This window comes from Ambystoma mexicanum, chromosome 11 (assembly GCF_040938575.1).
Source record: "Ambystoma mexicanum isolate Mex_15411 chromosome 11, UKY_AmexF1_1, whole genome shotgun sequence".
In the NCBI taxonomy this organism is placed as follows: Eukaryota; Metazoa; Chordata; class Amphibia; order Caudata; family Ambystomatidae; genus Ambystoma; species Ambystoma mexicanum.
In genome coordinates this window covers 1,406,500,021-1,406,512,745 of record NC_090934.1, presented here as the reverse complement: position 1 = coordinate 1,406,512,745, position 12,725 = coordinate 1,406,500,021, and the positions used below count along the sequence as shown (strand labels likewise).

The window sequence follows — 12,725 nt, the reverse complement described above, 5'->3', positions numbered from 1 at the left end:
TGCTGAGAACAGCCGCTCAAGAGGCTATTGCAATAGTCCAGGCGAGAGTCCGCAAGAGCGGTGGCGAGAATGGCTACATTTTCATGAGTCACAAAAGGTTGGATGCTGCAAAGTAGTTTATTAATCAGACCACACGAAGACCGGATCTGAGCAACATGCCGGTTCATGGTTAATTCAGCATCCAGAGTTACACCCAGGGTTTTTACCTATTTGGCCACTGGAATTAGTCGTGCCAGCAATAGAGAAGCTCTTGTAATCTTCTGGTAGGGGTTTAAGCTTAGAACAAGGAGCCCCAATCAACACTTCGATCTTCTTGGTATTTAAGGCCAAGGGGTTGGAAGCCTTGCAAGCATGGATGGCAGAGTAAATAGAATTTAACATAGCCATGTCCTGTGAGTAAGAGCCTGTGAGCTTCATGAAGACCTGGGTATCATCAGCATAATTCGTATACCGGACACCCAGGTCGTCTAGCAGTCTCCAAAATGGGACAACCTAAATGTGGCACAAAGAAGGGGAAGGACAAGAATCCTGAGGGACACCACAGGTAATAAGAGTGGGTCTAGAGGAGGCCTTGCCAGAGAACACCCTGGCATTACGCGGGCCAAGAAAAGGGGCAATTCATTGGGAGGCCAGGGGTGAACAACCTACAATAGTACAAAGTCTGTCTTCTAATAGATCAAACACAGATGACGGATCCAGAAGCATCAGTAATGCTGGTTGCCCTTGAGATCCAGCATTGCGGCCTCAGTACCATGCCCACTTTTGTACCCTGATTGATGGTCAGTATGAATGTTATTAAGTTCAGCAAACTTCTGGAACTGGATATATACCACCCTGTCAAGGATCTTCAGAAGAAAAGGACATTCGTTATTGGACGATAATTGTCCACAGAAAGTGGATCCAGGTTGTCCTTTTTTAAAAGAGGGGTGATCCAAGCCCCTTTGAGACACAATGGGACAGACCCTTCCCAATGATGTCTGTGTGGGAGATTTGGTGTTGGACAGATTCAAACAAACACAACCCAGTACCAGCTCATTTCTGGCACCAATGTTGATGTCCGAAGGCCACTTCGGACATGGTGGATCCCCGGGGCATCCAGAGACTCGAGGGAGCAAGAAGAGGATGCCGGCACTGGTGGCCTGCAGTAACCCAGAGAGAAGAGACACTGCAGATGCAGGTGGGACAATAAAGGACCCATTGTAGAGTCTCTTGGCAAGGAGACTTAGAAGTTTTAAGCAGGGTGTGCCATCATAGTGGAAGGCAAGTCCCTCTATGCGCACACTCCAGAGTAAAAACAACCCGCTGGGGAAATAGGCCAGGAGAAAGTGTTGCAAGGATAGCAAGGTTTAATTGTACAGAATACATATATCAGCAAAGAACTCTGCTGCTCGAGAGCGCTCCGACTCTAACAGTTACAAACATGGGCTTAAGAACCAAGAAAACATCATCCATAGGGTACATTATGGGGGCCACTGATCGGAGGCACTCTTCATATTGGCCTGCCCCGTAAGGGATGCCAGGCAGTAATTGGTTGGTTCTCATCCCGTCGGTCAGGACCCACGTGGGTCAGCTGTGCTCATCCAAGCAGTGAAAGTCGGTTCACACATTATACATTGTTTGTATATATGCTAAACAGGCAAGGCCTGAATATTAACTAATTGTTGCAGGCACATGGGCGGTACGGGAAGTGGTGCCAAGGAAGAGGGAGGATAAAATGCAATCATGCTGATCCACACATTCAGGGTTTCATTGATGTCACAGTTCCCGCACACCAGGTCTCCACACTGGGGTTTGAGCTTTAATTTATCCACCCCAGTACCTCTTGTTACATGGGGTAAGTGTTGTTGCTTGAATGAAATATAGCAGCGCATGCTTAGATCACCTGCGAACACTTGATGAGGGTTGAGACTTGGAGGTCATATGCATGAACAGGAATGCAAAGTTGTGGGGGTTGAGGCAGTGGGTTGAGGCTGGCTCTGACCTGGCTGGGTGGGGGTGAGAGGCCTCCTGTCAGGTTAGTGGAGGTGAATGGATGCAGCGCAGAGCCTAGTGTTTTCTCGCACTCTTGCAGGGCGCATCCTGGTGAAAAATACTAAATCTTTGCAACACTAAACGGACAAGAAGGAAGTGGTCTTCTGTGGGAACAGGGCCTAACAGAGCCAGCATGTTGTGCAGAAATGAGACTTTGTGAATCCTGGGATATGAGCAATGCGAGCCTGCAGGTTATCCATTCGGGGCCTATTACATAATAGAATCGAAGGCTATGGACTTTCCTAGTGCCATGCACCTACTTCTAAGTGCTGCTGTATATTGCCCAATGATGCAGATTGCCCCCCCCCCCCTTGCATGTTAGATTACCTCATATGTTGTTCGTATTTGGAAGCGCCTAGAGGGGTGCAATAGGCTCATTTCCATCCCAACATAGTCCACCATTAGTAGAGATTGGACACTTGAAATGAGATACTTACTGTCGTCTAACCTATGTATCATTCATGTGCATTTTGAGACCCGTGGCAGGGGCTTGTCACTGGACACCACCAAAACATGATGTTCTTAAAAGGGCCTATGAGAAATGTAACTGACAAATTGAGCCCCAATGGAACCATTTGCGGTGTTGCAACGGGGTGACAGAATGTGGCTTACCCAACTGAACTTTGCGAGATCCACGTGCTGGGAAAACACTTGGAACACAGGGACTTGCAAACCAAAAACACTAGCAGGGAGCACAGCTCTGCAAATGTAAATGCACACAAATTCCCAAGTTGCACCAACCACGGATATTGGCTAAGCGTGTGGTCCAGAAGAGGGAAGGGCTAGAACCCACCATGTGGTTGAAGGATGGTCTAAGAATTCAAATGGAACAATCACTTGAAATGTGTAATTATGTGACACACTTGTGAACAATCCTGTGGGTGGTCCAAAGAAACCAAGGGAAGTCTGTATGAAATGGAGAAAACTTGGCAGAAGGGTGACGGAGTCCAGAAGCAGTAGAAGTACGGCAATGGAGCATTGTTAAGGCGAGAAAGGCTGAAGAAAGAAGCAAAAGTGATTTGGGGGACAGGCACGGAGCAGTCTTGAAGACTGAGTGGTGGAGTTAGGAAAAGGCTAGTGAAGACCTTGGTGGTGAAACAGGCGTGATAACGAAGATAACACAAGGCGCTATTGTTGGAAGAGGCAGAGTGAGCAGGTAGAAGGGAAATCATAGGAAAAGTTTTGGATTCAGCCAGAGGGAAGAGGTGGTTTGAGAAACAAGGATAAGGGAAAATAATAGCAACATCCAGGGGAAGTGGTGGTGACGGATCAACTGTAAAAGAAGATGCAGGTGAATGAGAGTAAGGACCTGGGGAGTTCAAGCCAGAACGAGACAGTACCCCAAATACACCAAACCCTTAGTGGACCGGTGAGGAGGTGGTAAGAGTTTGGAGAGGGGCTCATCTGGACGTAGTATAGAAGGTAGGGGAATAGAGGTAGGAATATGAGCATTGCTGAGATGCAATGACACTAGGAGAGAGTAGGCGGAAAGGGGAGTCGGGTGCCACCCAGCGTAGATGAAGTTTACCAATAACTTCTTCCAGCCCAGAGAACCAGCAAAGGCCAGCCTGAAGTCTTGGGACCTAGGATTGTTGTTTTCATCCTCTTCTGAGGTGTCGCCCAGATTTGGACAGCAGAGTTGTGAGGCCCCTCATCCTACATCCCACTGAGTAGTTAGGAATGAGGAACCAACAATAAGAGACCACTGGGAAAGAATTGCTGAGGCGTTTGAAATACCCTTGGTGTGTGAGTGACTGAAAACATCCATATTGCAAGAGGGAACCAGGATTTTGGGAATGTTGAACTCAAGGGGTGTTCCTTGCTTTTGATTTTGTTCATTATTGAATCCAAGGTGACACTTTCTACTGATTTGGTTCCAATACCTTCTCCATGTCACACAGACCTATGGTGCCCCTATTATTCCTGCATCTCTTGCAGTAGGGCGGGACTCCACTTCTCATTAAGACTGGTTACAGCCCTCAGGATCCCAAGGCTGTAGCATGCAGTTCAGATGTGGTGCTATGCTGCTGGTAACTTACTCCTCCTTGATGGTCCTTCTTCCTGTGTGCTTGCATTCCTCTGTGTTGCCCTCTCCTCCAAGTTGCTGCTGTCCCGGTCTGACTTGCTCTCAGCCTTTTTATAAGACGCTAGCTCTCAAGTATTTTTCTCTGTAGCCTTCTCGGATTGGCCACCTTGTTTCCTAGATGTTTCCACTTTCCCATTATCCGGTGCCTTTATAAGATCATGCAAAGTCCAGTTTTCTTTCTTGGGCTTTGCGTTAGGTTTTTAACATAATTCTCTCCACTCTAGAATGCTTCCATTTTCCAACCCTCCTACCCGTACATCTCAACACCGGACCATTCTAGTATTTGGGATCATGTGTTGCCTTGCCCCTCCCGCATCCCTCAACACTGCTACGATCCTCCACTGCTGGTAAGATATTGCGAGGGTCTCCCTTCACTCATAGGGTTCTCCTAGAATCTGGCTTCTCCTTCGGGACTTTTGTGTCTGTGAAGCACTCATCCCCAAGTAACTTTACTGTCATGCGGGGCCTGCGGTACATTTCTGCTGTGAGTCTCTTGGTTAATCGTGATTTCTGCCTGCACAGGATTGAACATTTATCCAGGGGATCCTTGTGTTTTTTTGGAACCTTGTATCTGGGGATAGATTGTAGGTTCTCTTCACTGTAGTAACCATAGGGGTTGATGTTCCTGGAAGCTTATCCCTTGCTATCGATTCAGCTGTCTATGGTTCCTTTCTTCTGGTCACATATACAATCTGGAAATGGCCATCTAGGAGCCCAGCTGTCCTTGCTCTTGAGGGGGGAATAAGGTGGCCATGAACAAGGAGGGGAACATGGCAACTCCCGCTCTGAACTGGTCATGGTAGCTTGTGGCTCTGGCACAAAGGCCCTGGTCGCCATTTTCCCTCTGTGTTCTGGGGTTGGGTTAGGTAGCTGACTTCATTACACCACCAGGCAAAGTATGGCTTGATGCCAGGTGGCGATAATCTCAAACACAAAGTACTCCGCAACCAGTAGGGCTGACCCTATTCTTTTTGGATGCTGAAAAGGCATTCATCGGCATTGACTACAGATTTTACTGGCCGGTAGATACTGATGATCCAGAATTTTCTAGCAATGTTTTGAAGTTCTGTATCTAGCGTGTTTATACCGCTCTTGGTATCATTGATCGAGTGCAGGACATGGCAGTCTTGTCTATTCTCCACATTACCATTTGCCATCAATAGTGCTACTTTTGTCTGAGCATTAGGGAGTACTCTAATATTTCATTGTTCCTTATTAGGAAAACCTGCCAAGAATTTGCAGCTTACGCGTAGGATCTGATGATTCCAAAAAGCAGGCTGGTTTTTGCCTAAACCGAAATCTTGATCCTTGCTAAGGAATTTTTCAGAATTTCAGGATTAAGCTGTACGACTCTGAAAGAATGTCAATCAGAATTGTCCCCAGAGTTTGTGACCTCAGTCACATTTTTGGGGATAGGGACCAGTCAGGAACCAGAGCGTTGTGGTAAACAATATTTCCGTTGTTGAATAATGTACCTTTGCTGTGCTGCTGTTTATCGATTAAGTGGGGTCCTATTCTGTTTTAGGAAGACTTCTTGTCAGGATGCACATTTGACTGACATTTCTGTATTTATTCCATGCTCACTCAGACTCAAATTAAAGAATGTAACCGAATTTTATTGGAGTTTATATGGAATAAGGGGAAATCCAGATTTAGTAGGCAAATGTTTATCAAGGGTAGATTAGTGGGTGGCCTTTTGCTCCCCAATTTCAGATTATACATTTGGACTGCCACAACTAATTTATGTTGGAGTTTGTGGCAGCCTGCCTATTTTCCATTCTAGGTTGTGGACCTTGTACAAACCGTGTGTAGCACCAGCAAAATACTTTTTATGACCTCTCGTATTTTAAATGTATTCTTCTAAAAACACTTGAGAATTATACTCGTTGCTTGAAGGAAGTCGATACGTGTATGCACGATGCTCGGTTTCACAGCTCGAGTGATTTCTGACACAATCCCCGGGTTTGCCTGTTACATTTTCGTATTGGCCGGGGAAATATGGGTACTACGTGCGCTGTCAAAAGTTACATATATGATCGAAATGGTCTCAAATGCTTTGCTAATATTCAGAATCGGTTCAACCCACCCAGGTACAAACTTCAAATAATTGCAAATTATAAGTGTTCTACTTGAATCCAAATATGTCAGTATCCCTTCTTCAAAGGCAATTAAAATGTTGTTTGCAAAACAAATGGGCAAAGGGGCAATAGTTTAAAACGTTTGCAGACAGCTAATCAGTTTCCGGATCAGTCGGCTGATCATTGGGCCAACATATATGCAGGTGTGCACAACTTAAAGCTACTGAGCAAGAGCATTTCGTTCTTCTTAGCAGGTGGTATCTCTGCAGCTTTGCAAGTTATGTTTTAGAGCCAGTCAAAATCAATAGATGTTTTACAAGTGCCCAGACTTGCTGCCCTCAATCTCAGCTAGCATCTCCGACTTGATCCACTTGGTTGTGGAGTGCCGTGGATGGCACATGTTGCGGTATGCGGTTGCTAGTGGTACGTCAGTCATGTTAAAGTGTGACATAACCCTAACATTATTTGCGATCGTTTTAATATTTTTTCGGGAAGCCCCACCCATTGGGAGTCTTTCAGAAGGCTTCGTTAGTCACAATTTCCTAGGGGCTGGAGTGACTTCCCGTAGCCAGAACTCCTCAATTAGATGCCGAATAGCGCATACTTGCAGGGCACATACTGCACTTTTTGGGAAACTGTTGTTTTTTTCACGGTTTCTTCATGATATTTTTTTAATATAGTTATGACATACTGTAACCACTCTTTACACATAACCTCCGTTTCATATTTCCATGTGAACATACGTGTGAGCTGGAAGCTGCACTCTGTAGGATACATTTCATCCCTGCGTTACAGCAGTTTCTCTCTTCAATAGATTCACTATTGCACTTATTACGCACCCAACATGTATGCATCTTCATAGCCTCAAAATATTCAAACAAATAATTGAAAACCTATTTATTGCTATTGTGCATTAGGGAACTGAAATCTTATCCAAAATATGCATCGTGTGTGTCTTTTACATTACAACCCATGATACCTGCATAGGAAAGACATTTCTGACTTCTGAGATGAAGTTCTCGTTCACAAATAATCCATAGAGCATGCGAAACGGCTAACCAGCATACAGATGGAAGTTCCTCAAATCACCATAGTAACAGGTTGCTGCATATTACGACTACACTTTAATTAACCCCCAAAAAAGCTGTACTGGTTACCTTTTGAATATTTGATGTATTGGGTTCTTTGTTAAATGATTAGCTTTCATTCTTTGTTTCCGAAGGAAGCCTTTTCTTATTGATTCACCTGTGTGTAATTCTTTTGACCTTTCAATAAATTATGATTGATTCTAATGCAGAATTTAGAATTAATAAAATGTAGAATATACTTTAAGCAATAAGTACCAGTTCTGGGAAGAGCGGATGAATGCCCTAGATTTGTGTCACAAGGAACAAAAGGTTTCAACAAACGGAAGCCACAGTAAGGACGACAATGGAATAGTAGCTGGGACCAACTGTTTACTTGAATAGACTTTTAAGAGTAATGTTATATATTTCATTAATATTAAATTCAAAATAAGTATTACTCATGAGTGCACAATATTTACAACTGTGGTCTTGTTGTTTCCATTTTCTTTTGCATGATTCCGCCATTAAGAAGCACAAACTTTAGACACACACAGCCTAAGAGCAGGAAAACATCTCCAATCTATGTAGGCCAGCTATACATGATGTAATCCGGGATCAAATATGGAGCTTAGTTTCTGGGTCACAGATGAGTAAATTTGCATGAAAATATGAACAGCATGTTGTGTAAATAATTGTTAAAGTAAATCAAGCTACATAAAACAATTGCTATACATTCACATAGGTGAAATGGTGAAATACTTTATGCATGTATTTGCACATTTAATGTAACCAGCCAACAGGACAATAATTGCAGATTAAACAGGGTCTACAAGAAATACTTCTTATGATTATCCATCAGCCACACAGACGCATCCTTCAGCCACTTAGCGGGGGAAATGTGCTTACGTTTTTTAATCCCTGTGCAGAAAAGGTGGGTTTGCAACTATAACGATAACCAAATGACCCATGTCTTTGTAAAACTTTTTTTTCAGGCCTGACTTTTCCTTTTACAAAATATTGCTACCAGGTACTTAAGATCGAATTGTTCATTTGAAGTTCACCGAGACCTTCACTTTTGGAATGTATTCATTTGGTGAATGAACCTGGTGCAGGCAGGAAGTCGTGCCCCAGTAGCACAAGCTCCACTGAATTGAACTAATATTTTATATCTATCGCGCTCATAAACAAGTGTTTCAACTGGTCAATATTTACAGAGGAACATCTAATTATTTTATTTCTCATGTCCCTGGTTGTCGAGATGTGCATTCGAGCAAGAGGGGTTTTCATTGTGCACTTTAAAATTAGACGTCCACACCCGAGAGGCTTTAAGTTACAGATCGATTTAAAGAGAGTATCAAGTAGCTTTTTTTTCAATACCAACGTCCCTCGTATCGACGTCCGTTTTTTCTATCTTTCTCTGCACCCTTCCTAATGTCAAATGAAGGAGGAGGATCATAACTTCAGCCACGCACTGCGTAACACATCCAGGAAGTGTCATGGCGAGCCGACCACTGAGCCTGCAACAAAACACTGTAAATGTTTATTTTTCATTTTTTTTAATAATCCTACTAAGGCCTTCACAATAAAGACCAAGTAGCTTTGGTGAAGTTTTTAGGAGCTTTATTTATTTAAAATATAATTACGCCTGAAAGTTGTCTCTGAGCATATTTCAGAACCAACAACAAATATATCAGTTAGTTGCGCTCCATAACCCCAAGCTGCCGAAAATAGGGCGCTAGTGAGCGGGGCTCGCAAGTAAGGAACCTTTTTAGTCTAAAGTTTCAGCATATAGTTGATCTTTTACCAAATCTCTAGATATCTTTGACACATCCCTGCCATGCTAGTTCGCCATTGGTCCCTTCGTGCAGCACACATTCTCTTTATGGAAGGTCCTTATTACCAAGAAGCCCTAGTGCCTCCTATAGCGTCTCTATAATGGGGAGGAAGGGGGTTCTGTTCCAACAGAAGCAAGCCCAGGCTAAATTAGAAACACTTAGGTGTAGCAACCAGAAGACTTCGCAAAATGCTCTCCTTTTCGGTCATCCCACTCTGTATTTGGAACAGCGTGCCTCTGGCAGATGGCCGGCATCCCTTATCCTCCTCTGGAAAGACCTTAAGACTTTCCTTTGTAAGCTCTTCCTCCTGAGCGCACCATCATGCATCTCCCATTGAAGTGGCGCACTCATCTGGATCAACAATTGGAATCAAGCCTATGTGTTGATTTGAAAGTAGTACACTCTGATCTGTTTGATGTAAATAATTTTCCAATTGCCCCTACCTTTCCTTCTTTTACACTATAATGAAACATATGTCTATGACCGCACCTCTATTCATAGTGCACGATTTCATTCTGGCGCACAGATCACATGTCACTCATGATCCAAAACAAATATTGCTTAGATTGAATCGGTCCCCATTCATGTGGCTAATGTTTAGCAGCGATAATGGTTTGATAAGACTGTTGATGTGATATTTCCCCCTCGTTGAAGCTTTGGGTTATGTAAATCATCACGTTGCTTCTTCCCTCAGGTCACGTTCACAAAGCGGAAGTTTGGATTAATGAAGAAAGCGTATGAACTGAGCGTTCTGTGCGACTGTGAAATCGCCCTCATTATCTTCAACAGCTCCAACAAACTGTTCCAGTACGCCAGCACGGACATGGACAAAGTGCTGCTCAAGTACACCGAGTACAACGAGCCCCACGAGAGCCGAACCAACTCCGACATTGTCGAGGTAATGGAGTCCTTCTTGAATTTCAAAGGGTCCACTGTCTTTTGCTTGAGACACCCATGTTGGTTTTAGGGCTAAATGCACTGTGAATGTCTTGTACTAAATGGTGAGCTGATGTTTTAAGATTTTCCGAGAGCATTCAATGTGTGACCTATGGGAGACCTAGGCAGAAAGTAATTTGGTGGCAGATGTGAGGGAGATCTACTTGAATACATGGGAGGGAGGAAATGTGTGGAGAGGCCTCGCATTCAATTCATTTGGTTAGCATGTGTTTAGTGTGAAGGCCCTAATCTGGCGGGTAAATGAGCCGCGCTGATATCTCTTTGGGGCCAGCAGATCTAATATGAGGCATCGGAGCTCCCGTGGCTGTGGTTATTCACACCGTTTTACACTACACCAGTTCAGAAAGAAAGCACAGTAAATTTCACCATATATCTCCGTCTTTAGCGGTGGACTGGGAACCAAAAGAGGCTCTGGAAATAATGTTCAAAGTGACCCCCGTATTACACATTTTCAGCAAGTCCAACCCTTTCCCTATGAGAAAATGTAGAGATATACCTCACAAGAGGCCCAAGGTGCAGAGGCCTGCCAGGACATTTCCAGAGTTCCCTTTAGGCCAGTCTAACCCTGTCTCATTTGAATTATTTTCTTGCAAATGTCCAATGGCAAATTGAACTTTCCATTCCTGCAATACTGCTGGTCTGTCACAATGTTCGATCCTTGTCCCAACGGTACAACCATATTGTGAAAGATGTAAACCTGAGGTCGTAAAGTGAGGGCTTCTTCATCATGCTCCATCCCATCTGCATGGAATTCAGACTTCTCGCTTTATGCCTAATCCTATGCTGCCAGGGCCAGATAACCCAATTCACCATGTTAATTTGTATATAAAATCTATATAGGCTCGGTTTGTGATTACAATGCCTGACCTTGATCTCCGTGCCTAGGACTGTAATTCACCACTGGCCCCACCACGTTATAAGCGACATCTGCACAAGGTTGTTTTTGTTGGCGTGCATCTATGTCCAGAAGAAGACGCCCATTTTTTTGGTGGTCAGTGTTTCTGGGGGGGGGGTGGTGGTGGTGGTGGGGGGGGGGAGGGCGGGTGGGGGGGAGGTGTGTGTGTGTGTATACACACGTGTACACGTACACAACTGACATTTGGTCTGTGTTTGTGTACAACTGACATTCTGCACGCAAGGGGTGTAATCCTTGTGTGGAATTTGTCTTGCTGTATGATCAGTAAACAGTCATTATCATCTATGCTGCTACTTGGTTGCTTGTCAATTCTCATAGAATAGACTACCTGGTCTGTCTGTAAGGTTATGACAGTAATTTCTAACCTTTACATCAAGTTTTCGGCAAATGGTGAAATGGGGCTCCGTTCATTTTAAAGTAATGTTTCTCCTTTCTAAGGGATGTGTTTTCTGGCAGGGCTTCAGGGGCACACTTACTTCTGGTCTGGTTCTATTTCTCTGCCCTAGTCTTGCCTTTTCTGAAGAAACTTTGTGGTGGGTTGGTGCTACAGGCGTCTGAATTGGAATGGCAGAGTTGCACATCCCATTGTCCACTGCTTCCCTTGCATCCTAATCAGTCTTGTTTGCATCACATGTGCTGTTGCGGATTGGCATCTCCACAGCCACTAGTCTTCTGCGTTCTGCTTTGTCTTGGTTCTTGTGCCTGTGTCAGGGCGGTTGCCTTTCTGTTGTGGGATAGTAGAACCACAATTCCCAGGTTTAACGTCTTGATTATTCTGCAGTTAACGGCACCACTATGCTGAAGTGTCGGACGCATTTCCAAGCTTTCGGTTCTCTTGGATATTTGGTGAGTTTCAGAACAAATGTGCTTCCTTCACAACATATTGTGACCACATTTCCCAGTATATCGCTCTCTTGAGTGTAGTTAATCAATTCATGAGATTAGCACATTAGTGCTAATCTCATGAATTGAAGGAAGCTCAATTGCCTGGTGGCGTATGTTTCTTTATCAGCAGCACCACCAGTGCTACCATTGCAGAGTTCTAGAACCACAACATCCAGCATTCTACTTATCTTGGTTTTCTTTCTGTTGTCCCATCAATGCACTGCCGGCGTGTTAGGACTACATCTACCAGCATTCAACTCTCGTGGTTCTCTTGAGAATTGCAGTGCCACTGTACTGCCAGAATGCCAGCTAGAGTCACTTCCAGCCTGAGGATGTACATACGCACTTCGGGCAGTGTTCAAAGCATAGCATATACAAAGCGTTAGTTTATGTAGGACAATCGGAGTCCACAGATTTAATCAGTGCGGCTATGCACCCCTCCTTTTTTGGAACTTTAGAGACTGCTCGAGCTATTCTAAGCATGCTAACCAAACCAACATCCCTAAGCTTTCATTTTAATGGAGGAAGTGGTGAATTGCCTGTATTTTCAGATCGCAATCCATAAAGAGGTTCATACAAGTTCACTCGATGTAAAAGAAAAAAGGTTTGCCAGGGCAGTCACACGCTGTTCTTGAACTTTTTGTTTTCAGCGCCTTCTTTCTGTGACACTGTTTAAATCCATTAAGGCTATCGAGTCCAGAACATAAACGAACAGGATGTTTATTTGTGCTGTGTGTATCGCATGTATTTTAAGTTCAAGCACCCTTCTGAAGCACTCGGAAGTCATTCTTGCCTAAATTCGCTTACGTTTATGATATCACTAATGTGTTTCATATCAATGCCCTGAAATCCCTAACTTCCAGATCTCCA

General features: G+C 44.1%; 1 protein-coding gene across 12 annotated transcripts in view; it reads left to right on the top strand.

The window, feature by feature from the left end:
• MEF2A (myocyte enhancer factor 2A) overlaps window positions 1–12,725 on the top strand; it is a 674,395-nt gene that overhangs the window by 284,115 nt on the left and 377,555 nt on the right. For all 12 annotated transcript variants that reach the window (XM_069625048.1, XM_069625045.1, XM_069625042.1 and 9 more), the window contains one exon: window positions 9,792–9,995. In XM_069625048.1, the coding sequence (XP_069481149.1) occupies window positions 9,792–9,995 (204 nt within the window). The remainder of the gene's footprint in view (window positions 1–9,791; window positions 9,996–12,725) is intronic.